This window comes from Perissodus microlepis, chromosome 23 (assembly GCF_051167445.1).
Source record: "Perissodus microlepis isolate ML-2025 ecotype Zambia chromosome 23, ASM5116744v1, whole genome shotgun sequence".
In the NCBI taxonomy this organism is placed as follows: domain Eukaryota; kingdom Metazoa; phylum Chordata; class Actinopteri; order Cichliformes; family Cichlidae; genus Perissodus; species Perissodus microlepis.
The window spans coordinates 27,495,629-27,509,087 of NC_140482.1; the positions used below are offsets into that span (position 1 = coordinate 27,495,629).

Sequence of the window (13,459 nt, forward strand, 5' to 3'; positions counted from 1 at the left end):
TGCAACATATATTCATGTACTCTAACATATGAAGAAATATCCAGACCCAAGAATTTTTTAAGATCCAGTCAGGCCACTTCTACAAATAAATGTATAATAGTAAATTTTCCTAAATTGCATTAATGCCAGACACACAATTGTCTGTCTCAGGCAGGCCTTCTTTCAACCTGTCCCCTCATGCTGTCTGACATAATGCCTGTATGAAGGTACGGCTTCCACTTGATGTGATGAGACTTAATTGCAAGGTATGTGCAGGCTTTAATCAGCAGACTACAAAAGAAAGAAACAAACCTTAATCGTCTTTCTTTTCCTTGTATGACTGGTCTAATTCACGTCATCATTTCTTCTTTCTTCATATGCTGTATGCATTTAGAAACAGAGACTGACATATATAATTAGTGCAATTATTTTGTTTTTTTATGTAGTCCATATTCTTCATTGCTTTGTGCTAATTTTCATGCAGATTAGAGTATTCTTATATATTAAATCCCTATAATCAGCCACAGCCACATTTTTACCTAATGTTGTAGAAGTGCCTCTCCTCTGAAAACAGCTCTGAACATCCGGACGGGGCTGAAAGTCTTTGTGGGGTATTCTCTATGTTGTTCAGCACAAGGACATTCGCAGGGCATCATTTGGGACTCAGTCAAAGGATGCTCACAATTGGACTCTGTCAATCAAAGCCTTTGGGTTCGTGTGCTGTTCCTCGAGTCATTTCTTAGGCTGGAGGTCTGAAACGATTGTTGCAGCATGTTGGACAGTAACATTTGCATGGACACCAGGATGTAGAGTTTCCCTGGAGAACATTGTACCATAACTAGACAATCCACGTACTAAACTTAGCCCATCATTGCATTTAATTTAATATTAATTTTACATACACTGGGTCCACTCACACCTAAGATCCTAAAGTATAAGATTGTGAGAATGCTCGTTTTAGCAAAGACATAAATTAATTCCTGATTGAATGATAGTTAGGTAAATATTGACATTTATTTTCTTCTCATTCAAAAAAGAAATTTGCATGCATGACAAGCCTGCACTTAAAAATACATACAGAACAGAATTAGGATAAGATACTGGATATATATTGATCAACCAAAACCTGGTTTGACTGACAGGCTAGGTTGAAAGGAAAGATGTTTAAAAAAGAGGTTAAAAAATTATTACCTTAACAGGTGAAAGATGCTCACTGCTTCAGCCAGACAGAGGACACTTACATTGTTAATTTTATTACCTTGTCAAGATGAAATGAAAGAATAAAGGTAGAGAGGAAAAGGAGATTGGTCTAGTTTAAGCAGTGCCATCTCAATCCGTATAGAATTTTTCTGTATTACAATTTGCTATGTCTTGTACTGTTCCATGGCTTTCGGTTTAAATGGAAGACTTTTATAATGCAAATTCAGGCAGGAGTGATAAATCTCTCGCGCTCTCATGTACTGGGGTCCCCTGATGCAAAAAGATGTGTTCTCTCTCACTTTCTCGCATTCACACAGTCGGGCACTCTCTACCCCTCACTCACATTCACCCTACTGCAGCATCGTGTTACACTCGCCCCCAGGCCACATGAAAAATGAATCAGGCCCAGGTGAGGAAGTAGTGATGGGTGGAGTAGGGTAAAAGAGAGAGACTAAGAGAGAGAGTGAGAGAGAGACCCCAAAAAAGTAATGCTTTGACTTTCCTCAACAGCTTCTAGGTCACTTTAATTTGGGAGGTGATAACAGTTGCTCAGTTACCCAGACATGCATGGAGACAAAAGTACACATGCGCACAGACACACACATGCATGCATGCACACACTCACATACAGATACAAAGACACTTCGTCAAAGTGATTTCGGGATGCTGCAAAGTCAACAGATTCTTTGGTAGTAATATTCTATATAGTAAATTCTGGGCATGCACGTTGGTTATTAATTGACGTCTATCTGTTTTGTTTGTTTGTTTGTTGTTGTTGTTTTTTGTTGTTTTTTTTTTTTTTTGGGGGGGGGGGGGGGGGGTCTCAACAAGCTTAAAACTGAAAGTCATTTAATATTGTCCTAATGAGCAGCCAATGTCAGCATCTCACTTTTAGACAGTAAATATAAAGATCTGATATCCAGAGTAAGGCCATGCAGGGATTATTAATTATTCAGTGAGCTTCCAGTTGACTTAGCATATAAATACATAAATGCCACGTAAAATCTGGGTGGTGTTACCCTCAAACATATTAATAAACGATCAGAGTTTTTAATATTAATTTAGTATCGTAGATCCCTGATGTTCTGCTTGTTTTTCCTTACCAGGGTGAGGTGGTGGACATCCAGTATGGCAGTGTCGATGACCTAAGAAGAGCCAAAGAGACCCTGAACCTCACCAACCAGATTGCTGTTGTCAAACTTGGCAAAATACCTTTACTATACAAGGTAAGATAGAAAGCTCCACAAAGTAATGCTCACTATACGGTGCCAATAAAGGTATCAAATGATATGGTCTGAAATGGTAATCCTGCAGCAGGAGAAATGAAATGTTTTGATCTTTAAAAAAGTCCAAGGTATGACTCAAAAATGATTCAAAACAGAGTGTCCTAAATGAAGTTCCTCTAACTTGCATGGAAAAGTAGCACACTGCCTTCTGAATCTAAGTGCAGCTTGTTGTACAGGGATTTTATACTCAATAGCACCTAGTCCATGTGGGTTGTCATACACGACTAATTCTTCTGTTTGCCATTACCATACCTAACTTTTTTATCTGCACCTCCTTAGCACAATGACATCTCAATCCATTTGCTTCATGAGCAGTAACATTAGCAATGCATTGATTTATTAGGGTTGTTTCTCCTTGGATGTCTGCCACATTCTCCTCAAAGCAGTTTTCCCATCAATAAGAAGATGACAGGGAAAATATATGTTCCAATCCAGTTAATTAAAACATAAACACATACTAACATGTTAATTACCCTGCTCATTAATATTGTTTCACTTTTCATTAAATCAAAATGAATTCTGTTGAAAAAAATGAAGGCAGCCTCTACAAGGACATAATCAGCAATGAAATTTAAAGTTAATGTAAATGTACTGGATCCATGCATTGCATTGATTACGGCGATACATAAATGCCAACCTTGACACTACATTGTGTAATGATTAGAATAAATTATGATCTGATAACATGAACTTGCAATACAGATCACTTAGTCACCATATTCATTGTTTTGATTCAGCGGCCAGAAGTCAGTGTATAACAAAACTCTTTGTGCATGCGTTGTGCATTAAACCAATCTAATCTGAAAGAGATCATTAGGTTGGGTTAACAACATGAATATATTTTAATAAAAGGGAACTATTGAATTTTATTTAAATTACAGATGTCAAAATTCTGCAGAAAATTGTGTGGATGTATTTGGGAGAATAATGCTTTTACTTTGAGTAAGTTAAAAGATCAAATTTGATGCTTAACTCGGTTTGGACAAAAATATATCTGTGCTTGTATTCAACATTTCCAGGAGTTTGATTTTTTTAAGCATTGTACTTTTAACATTCTGGAAAGCCAATGTGGTAAGAAGGTTTTGAAAAGATGATCATTATGTATTTAGAGTCACTCACAGACTTGCATAACCTCACACAGAATATACTTTTTCTCATTGTTATTCTGCTATAATTGAAGGAATACTTCTGTACTTAATTCCTTTGTTTCAGACATTACACAACTTTTGTATGTTAAGCTATTGATAAATGACAGCCTAATGAGGTATAACAGGAGTAAATGGAAGTTAGCAAGGGAAGGAGAGGAACTGTTTAAAGTCAGGTCACTGCACTTCATCTTGCATTGGCTTGGTTAGACTTCTAAAAATCCATTAACTGAAACAGCTGTCACATGGGACCCCTTCAAGCAACAGGCTGCTGACCCATTTTTTCCTCTTCACCCATAGTTTGTGACAAATATGAGCATGTGTGTTTCATAATGTCTCTATGTACCAGTGGCTGAGAGAAATGATCACTCCTTACGTAGAAGTAGGGAAGGATGATTGATGAGAATTGTACTCTCACTAATGAGTGTGTGACGGTGACTGCAGGGCCTAATGTTACACATGCAGCTTCAGTCAAATTTGACACACACACACTGATGTGCTTATCAGTGTGTTTTAACTTATTTGGCTCCATTAATAGCAGCTAATTTTGGAAAGACATTACTAATTGCATTATGGTTTTATTTCAGTATATTTTCCCACTGTTGCGTATTTATTCCTAAAATCTTTGATATCCGATTATCATAAATTTGAGTTGAGTAAACATTTTTCAGCTTGCGTTCTTCTGATTTTGGTTTTCCACAAATTTTTCTGCTTTTATCATGGACTACAAACTGTTTGTATGTGTGTTGTACATGCGTTTTTGTGTGTGTGTGCATGTTTTGTAAGTCAGTCGTCTTAGGAACAGTCATGGAACACATGCATAATTGAGAAAAGAAAAGAACCATTAATTTGCATGACTTTCGTGTGTATAAAAAATACGTGTATTAAGGGATTTTCATTAAAAGAGGCTGATTTTTGAGTTTGTGTGTGTCTGTGTGTCCCTGAGTCCATGCCTGTGTTGTGTCCCTGTTTTCCAGTGAAGGACAGAGTTGTGATGAGAGTAGAGTGACCGTGGTTGGTGTCACATATTCAATAAAATAGTCATCTACGCTCATAAAAAACAAGGACACTACATCTTCCATGGACAACGATAAAATACTGTGGTACACAGTGGCAGCTGCAGCACACTTCATCTCTCTCAGAAACACTTCTGCATTATTATCAGTGAGGGTGACTACATAAACACAAGCGTAACCTTTGATCAACATGAAAATTAGAAACCCCCTCTCACTGTGTTAATTTTGCTCATATAATAAGAAATAAACTTCAAAAAAATTATTAAGAAATCATATCAAAAATCTTTTGGTGTATTGTTTTATTAGATCTAAATTTTGAGTTGTGACTAAACATTAGTCTACACATTGATAAAGGAGGAGATGAAGTACACCAAAACTCATGTCAATGAGCATCTCAGGGTTTCTCCACAGTAATGTTTAATACTTAATCTTGCTGAATTAATGCTTAATGTTCTGACTTATCACCATCTACTGCATGATAGTGAAGTAAATATTTACTTGAGACAGTGTTTATGAATAAAATAACTATATGAAAAAGGAATCTGGGTTTGCACGTCTTGTCTTAATAGTGATGGTATACACAGATATTTGCTATTTCTGTTTTCATCATTGAATCTTTGTGTTTGTCTAGCTATCCCTACTGTCTGAGTTGGGTTTTGGAGGTGTTCTTCTATACATTGACCCCTGTGATGGTCCCCCCAGTCGCCACACTTGGCGTCAAGCCTTTAGAGTCACTTTAAACCCTGGAGGAAATCCTGCAATTGGTAAGTGAGCAATTTGTGTTTTTAAAGTATATTTTTTTTCCGAAAGTTAATTCAGTTTGAGCTTATTTTTATAGAACTACTTCACAACAAATGTAAAGGCATTTTATTTTCTAAGGTAAACAATGAACACGATTGGAGAGAGAATTCCTTTTATTACACAATCTATAAGTAAGTACAGTGGGAAGGAAGTAATCAGCCTCAAGGGTGGGCAGTCATTTGCCACTGTTGGTAGGTTGGTACTAAGGGCTAGGAGAAGACAGAAAAGGCATGCATCAAAAGGCTACAACCAATGCTTCTTTTAAGGCTGAAAAAGTTCAGATTTGGCTGAACTTGCTAAATAAGCAGAGTTTACTTTTTACAGTGTCAAAAGTAATAAGTCAGTTAAAAGTACAAGTTACATTATAGGCAATAGGCACCCTTTAAGTGGTGGTTTATTTTATATGGGCTCTCATTATCTTAGTTGTTCCTTTCCGAATCCTTGTCATTGTGTAAAAGTGGAGTTACTGTAGGCGTGTGATAGCAAAAGCGGTAAAAACAACCTTCCCATGTCAATTAATAGGGTTCTCATGTAACAACGAAAAACAGGTTTAATTTTCTGTCAAAGATATTTCAAAATACAAACTAACAACTTTTACAGTATAATGTATCCAACTTGCAAAAAAAAGTAATGCATTTCTCCAAATTAATCAAATGTAATTTGCTGAACAGTCTGACAATAACTGTCAGCTGTCAGGTTTTTTTTGAAAGGGAGCTTTTTACCACTTAAAACACATATTCCTGCTATTCTTATCTAGCTAGATACTGATGATAAGGACACAAACTGCAAGCTTACGACATCTGCCTGCATGACCCCTCTGATGGGAAAGCAAAAGAATATCAAAGAGAGTGGGGGCATGTCGTGGGGGGACATTATGTTCTGATTTACTGAGTATTTCAAAGTCATAGTCTGTGAGCAAAGCCAAGCTGCAGCATGGAACAAATAAACCTGCTTAACATTATTGTGTTAAAACCTACAAATTATATTTATTTAAAAAAACAAAAAAACAACAATGACAACACATGGTTCAGTTAAACCCCTGCCTTTAAGTAAAGCTCAGTTCAATAACACTCCTCTCTGGATACTGGTCAGTGCTTGAAAATTACCTTGATCTCTGGCAGAGGATTTAATATCTTTTTGACTCTATTCTACTGTATTTAAATCACTCTCCCCAGATGAATGACCTCTCTGACACTGTCTTGTCCCTACTTCCTGTTTTTCTGCCCGGTCTGGTCAATAGGGATATGTCATTACTGCTGAAGTATCTTTAGTCCTTGTAAGAGTCCCAGCACCACAGTGGCAAGACCCACTAGAGCCCCACCAGATGTCTGGGCTGCTGTGTGAGCATGTGTAAGAGTGTATATGTGAACGGGTGTGTTGAGCTGTATATAAGTGGAAGAGAGAGAGACAGATGCTGGCTGTCTGATCTCTCACCAATCGCAATGCTCTCAGGTCCCTTGTGCTAATGCAGCTCAGAAGAACAGAGGATGTGAAAGGACACCTCATTACTCATATAAACCATACTTTATTCAACTGCAAGAGTCTGCCAAGATTAATATCTGTGTTTTGTTACTCAAAAACATACATTCAGTGAAATTAATAATAATAAGAAGTGTCATGTGAACATGTTACAACCACGATTTAAATATAAATTAAAGTACATTAATATGCTGATGTCTTCTTAATGTGTGATACTTTTTATTGTCACCGATTCTCAGCAGTGGTCATTTGCTTCATTCCCCCCCCCATATATGTACCACCAGTGAAGTCTTCTCATCAATAAATAAAAGAGTTAGTCAGGGTGCCCTTAAAAATCAATCCGTCTATCCATTTTCTTCTGCTTAACCGGTAAAACTGAAACTTGAACTCCTAATCCTTTATGCTTTTTTTTTTTTTAGCAAGGAACCACATATTGTAACTTGGCAATTTAAGATTTTTTCAAAAAAAAAAAAAAACCCCAAACAAATGTAAAGTTATTAACAATTTGCAGTATCCTTCACTAATACTCTAGGATTGAAAATTTGAATTTACCAAGAATTTCAATGGGTCCCCTACAAAGACTTGACTTAAAAATGTGATGCTAGAGCTTTCTATGTATTTCACATATAAAGAAATAAAGTGAATGGGACATTTTTTGTGTAATTTATTAACACTGGCTTGCATTTTAAAGATATAGAATTTTGATGAAAATACCAAGGACATCTGCACTGCTATTATGCAAGCTGATAAAGTAGTGATTCAAAGGATGCTGTCAAAGGAAAAGAAGAGGTCATAATTCTATTGTTGACTCCAGGTAACTAATAGGAGGCATTCCCAAGATAGCTAACAAGTTGTCAAAATTTCTTCTAGTGTGTTTAATACATGTAAGGAAAACTTGCATTTGCCAGTCTTCCCAGCAGTAGACTTTCACCCCAAGGTCAGACAGTGCAGTCAGAGAAATTGCATAAATGGCCAAGAGCTACAGCTCAGACTTTACATGCCGCAGAATGCATTTTAATGTAACCATTATGGGATTTGAAAGTTCATGATAGTACAATTCGAAAAAAACTGAACAAGTGTGGCTTGTTTGGGTGGGTTCACAGGGGGAAAAGCCCTTTATGTCTAAAAAGAATAGTGCAGATGGCTCCGCTTTACCTAGGTGTGTCTGAACAAACCACAAGACTTCTGAAGCAAAGTCCTTTGGGAAGATAAGACCAAAGTAGAGATGTCTGACCATAATAGTGCCATGTTTGGAAAAAAGAAAAAGAATAAAGGTCTCAACCCGATTTAAATTATGTGTCAGGACATAATGAAAGTGCCCTCCAAAATGAGAGAGATGATAACTTCAAGTTATTTCAACTAAAAGTGGTTCTATAACCTGCTGAATAAGTGGGTCTGCTTAGTCTTGCAAACTTCAAATTGCTGCATAATAACAAAATTGGCACTGATACTCAAATAAGCTGCACTTTTACTTTCACTATTTGTTTTTGTTTGCTACCATCTGTCAGTGCCTTTGTTTTCCTCTGTAGAATGGAGGCTAGCGGAACAACTGGAGTACATGTGGCACTTTTATTTGGAAAGTGTCTAATTGTTGAAGATTATTAAAAAATGGTCAAGATATTTTTTTTTTGCCATTTTAACTACATGCAAACCATTTATTACATTTTTTTTGCATATGAAATGGTGTTCTACATAATGAAAAATATCATTATGAATGTGCTTTTGCCATACAAGCAGAATGAGAGGATATTATGCCTCAATTTTATAATTGTAGTTGGTCTAAAATCTGCATAAAACCTTCCGTGCTTGCCGCTAACAATCAGCTGCCTTTCTTTAGTTTTAAATCAATCTTCATGAGGTCAAGATGAAAATTGGATCCATTAGTGCAATAAAGTAACTTGGACCATTATTCCATAAAAAACATCCATTTCTGAAAGACGTCTGTGTTAAAGTGCTCCACCTTCATTACAATATATTACATTTGTTTTTCAATGTCACAAAACTGTAGGGTTGTCTAAAAACATGTCTAACAAGCTTTGAATTTACTGTATCCTAAAGCAAGCATCACTGCTTCTCCTGGTGGTAAGGTGGAGAATGAGACGTAGAATACAACATAATAATAATAATAATACCCTGTATAATAATATCCTGAGGTTTCTAGTCATTTCAGGGTGGATCTATCTTTGTCACATGCCCCTATGCTAAGCACTTACAATTTACTGAAATGTAGGCCAGTTTCTTCCCCAAACAGAAGCATATTGTGCCGTTTTGTGAGACTTTTAAAAAGCTGTTGTGGTGCACCTGCTTAAGTTGAAACGCTTTTTTCTTTCCGGGCCCTTGGTGTTTTAAGAGCTTTAAAACACACTTGGTTCTCAGTGGTGTCAAAAGTAGCTCCCTTTTCAAATGGAAAAATAAGACACAAGAAGCTGTCAGTGGTGCTTCCCAGTGGAAATGCTGCCAGTGGAAGTGCCTTTTAGAGTAAATGTAATTCCACTGTTTGGAGGGCTCTGTATAATGTTACCCTAGACTTCCCCCCGCCTCTCAGTGTATTGTTTGGACTTTTTGTCTTCCTCACTCTCTACTCTCTCCTCCTCCTTTCTGAGCTTGTTAATTTGACTCTTCCTAGCAGCTTTGTATCACTGCTATATTGTCTGCTGAGACAGCTACAGCAAATCAAGCTGTATGTACTCTAACACCAGCAGTCGTTCATTCACAGTTGTGGATATTTGTATGCATTCACTGTGTACGTGTGGGTTGTTGAGTGTTGTGACCTTTGAGAAGAACTAATCATTTTATATGCATTAATTTAAAAAAATAGTAAGATAGTTTTAAAATGCTCACCCCTGCTAAGTTTCTTGTTTCGTATTTATTTTTTTTCCTTCCATACATGTCTGTTAATGTCACATACTGTAGTACATGAGTGAAAAGAGAAAAAAAAATCTAGTTGTATGCAGATTCCTGCAGAGCCCACAGTGTTTGCTTAGATATCATCAGCAGGTGTTCGCTGTCAGCTTTACTCCACATTGCTCCAGCATTCATCTAGTTTGATGTGCACCATGCTGCTGTAGCATTCATTTATTCTCTGAAGAAATGCCACAGCTTGGATTTTCTGGCTTGCCATATAACTGTCTTGACACTTGGTATAAAGTTGAACCAGTGCCAACACAAAAATCTGTTCTTATAGAGACACACTCAAATGACTGACTCAGAAAACATTGGCTGCAATGTTGTTTGTGTGGTGTATCAAAGCTTGATTACCTTGACTTTAATTTGCAAACCATAGTTGTAGAGTTTCACTTGGGCAGTTAATAAACAATATCGCTCGTGGAGCATCTTCTTACTATAATCATTGTAATGTATGCATATATGTATGCATCCTATCTCATCTTCAACAAGTCAGCCAATCTCAATGAAACTTTGCATGAGCGTCGTAGACATTAGGCAATTATAAACATCTTCATGCTTTTGAAATCAGGAAACAAAGCACTATGAATTACCATTTATGGCTACATTCCAACCAGGAACAGATAAAGGTTAATTTAAAGTATTTTTAATGTGATCTATTCGGTAAAATGTAAGCATGTAAAAGGCTAAAATTTCATTTAAAGGAAAACATGAGCAGTACCTAACTATTCCTGACATTACAACAGCATTTTAATACACTTGGGTGAGCTACTGGAACAGGAAGTGGACAAGGAAAAATAATAGGGAAATGTTGGAAGGCTACTACAGATGTAATCCCAGTGGAAGAAGGTACATGAAGACGATTTGGGAGGTATGAAATTTCAGGCATCCAGCATCTAGACTAACAGCAAAATAACTAGTAGACCAGAGTTCCAACATCCGGAAGGAGCAACTGGTATCATAACTAGAGATTGACAAGGTACAACGCAAACTCTACGGCAAGGGGGAGACTACTTTATACTTTTACTTCCTACATTTTTAAACAAAAATCTGTACTTTCTGCTCCTTACATTTTCAAAACAGGCACTTTTGGGGGGAGTTTTTCTAAACACTAACACATGAAAGAAAATCCTGTTCTTGTATTAATCACAAAGAGATGTTGCATAAAGAGACATGCGTGTGTTAAAAATAGGACAGTGGTTTGTTTTGTTTTTTGGCACAATACCGGAACGACTGCAGGTGTCTGTAAGTTGCGGTTAGGGTACTCCGGCATCTAGCTAGCCCTACAGAAGAGGAGTGAACATAAGGGGAGTGACTTTTTTTAAGTGGCTGGTAATTTCAAATGCAACGTTTCTTTTAGCTCAACAAACACCAGCAAACACACAAACATCATAATCATCATAATTTATCATCATTATGACCAAAAATATTTACAAACATAAAAAAGCTCAATAACTCCAAAGATAACTTGGTGTAAATAAACATAACTGAACTTGAACTGGCAAGCTTTCTTCTGCTTAAATACTTAAGCTATCCAAACACACTGTTCTCCTAAGGAATACTCCAGTCAATGGGAAAGACTAGACATTACAATCATAATTATACACTTATGCTACTCTTTGCCAGCTCTTTACCTGCCCTTTCACCCACCCACTTCCCTCCCCACCTGGCCCTTCCTGTGACATCAGCAGTAAACAGGAAGCTATAAATACAGGAAGTGAGGGCACACTTCCTCCTTTTGTTCCTGAAACAAAGGTAAGTAAGGTGAGTTCAAACAAAGTAAAGTGGACAAACTAACAGTTGAAATAAATAAAATGTTAACTTAATAAACTTGTCAAAGATGATTTAAACCAAGATGTTATACTAAGTAATCTTTAAAAGTGCAAAGCATAAACAAATCTGGGATAGTAAATGTTTGCAAACTACAGAATAAGTTTAAATAAAGTAATCAAAACAAGAATGTTAACTAAGAATAACACGCCTAAAATCTGGGCAAATGGTGTTCTCACCCACTTTGTCACAAGAAGAGAGGTTAGATTTAGGACTGCTCAGTGGGATGTGATAAACTGGAAGGCTGCATGAAAATCCTCTGCGGTTTAGTGCAGGATAAACAGGTTAGTTCGCTGCACTGTGATGGATTTAAAGTAACAAACAGTGTGTGACTGGTGCACAGTGGCTGTGGCTTCATGGTCAGAGTTGGGTTGGGTTACCTCAATTGTAGCAGAGATTCATGATTTTTCAGCTGATGATGCTTAGATTTATTCACTGAATTCCACCTTCATACCAACTCTATACCATCTAGAACAGGAGTGGCCGAGCCGCATGCGGCTCTTTGTCTGGGTTCATGCGGCTCTTACGTTCATATCAAAGTTTGTGTTTTGTTTTTTTTTGTGTTGTTGTTGTTGTTTTAAAATGTGCGCGTTTGTTTTGCTTGAGTTCAGTATGGTATTTTCATCAAATGCGCATGTGTGTGAGATGAAAATACTGCAAAATTTCCCAGTAGCGGCAAGTTCGCCCTCAAAATAGCAGGGAAAAAATATGAAGATGAACACGGGACATTTTTAACAGAGTGGGAGAGTTTATATTTTTTTGTTGAACGCAATGGCAAGCCATTCTGTCTTATGTGTCAGACATCATTAGCGCATTTCAAAGCTTCAAATCTTTAGCGCCACTTAAGCTCACTCCATGCTAACATTGACCGGGAATTTCCAAAAGGGACTGAACTTCGCAAGCACGAGTTTGCCACTTTGAAAAGTCAGGTAGAAAAGCAGATACAGTTTTTCAAAAAGTTTACGAAGCGGTCAGAGACCGCATCCTATCAGCTGGCTTGGAACATTGCACGGGCTAAAAAGCCATACAATGAAGGGAAGTTCGTTAAAAAATGCCTCAGTGACGTTGTTGAAATCTTGTCTCCTGAAAACAACAAACTAAAAAGCATGGTATCAGACGTCCAACTGTCCCGCCACGCTGTTGAACACAGAATATCGGACATTAACACGGCTATTGAATCACAGTTGCACTCTGACCTTCAAGCATGTGAGTATTTTAGTGTCGGATTGGATGAGAGTTGTGATATACAAGACAAGCCTCAGTTGGCAATATTTGCACGCTCTGTGTCAAACGATTGTGTGATCAAAGAAGAACTCCTGGATATTGTGCCATTAAAAGACAGAACCCGTGGCATAGATGTGAAAGAAACCATGATGGCTGCATTTGAAAAAGCAAATCTGCCTATAACGAAATTAACTGCAATAGCCACGGATGGAGCACCAGCCATGATGGGATCTGTGAACGGGCTTGTGGGGCTGTGCAAAGCTGACCAAACTTTTCCTGAGTTTTGGAATTTCCATTGCATCATCCACATGGAGCAACTCGTGTCTAAATCATTTAATTTGGATAACGTCATGAAGCCTGTGATGGAAATCGTCAACTACATCCACACTCATGCGCTTAACCACAGGCAATTCAAGAATCTCATCGCTGAGCTGGACCAAGGGCTTCCAGGTGACCTGCCGCTGCACTGCACTCTGAGGTGGCTGTCAAAAGGCCAGGTACTCTCTCGCTTCTTTGAGCTTTTGGATGCCGTGAAACTGTTTATGGAAGAGAAGGACAAGGACTATTCCAAGCTCTCAGACCTCAAGTGGATTAT

General features: G+C 37.5%; 1 protein-coding gene across 11 annotated transcripts in view; it reads left to right on the forward strand.

Moving 5' to 3' along the window:
* The window catches only part of naaladl2 (N-acetylated alpha-linked acidic dipeptidase like 2), a 460,659-nt gene that overhangs the window by 236,921 nt on the left and 210,279 nt on the right, over positions 1-13,459 (forward strand). For all 11 annotated transcript variants that reach the window (XM_084921762.1, XM_084921764.1, XM_084921763.1 and 8 more), the window contains 2 exons: positions 2,286-2,405; positions 5,258-5,390. In XM_084921762.1, coding sequence (XP_084777888.1) covers positions 2,286-2,405; positions 5,258-5,390 — 253 coding nt within the window. The remainder of the gene's footprint in view (positions 1-2,285; positions 2,406-5,257; positions 5,391-13,459) is intronic.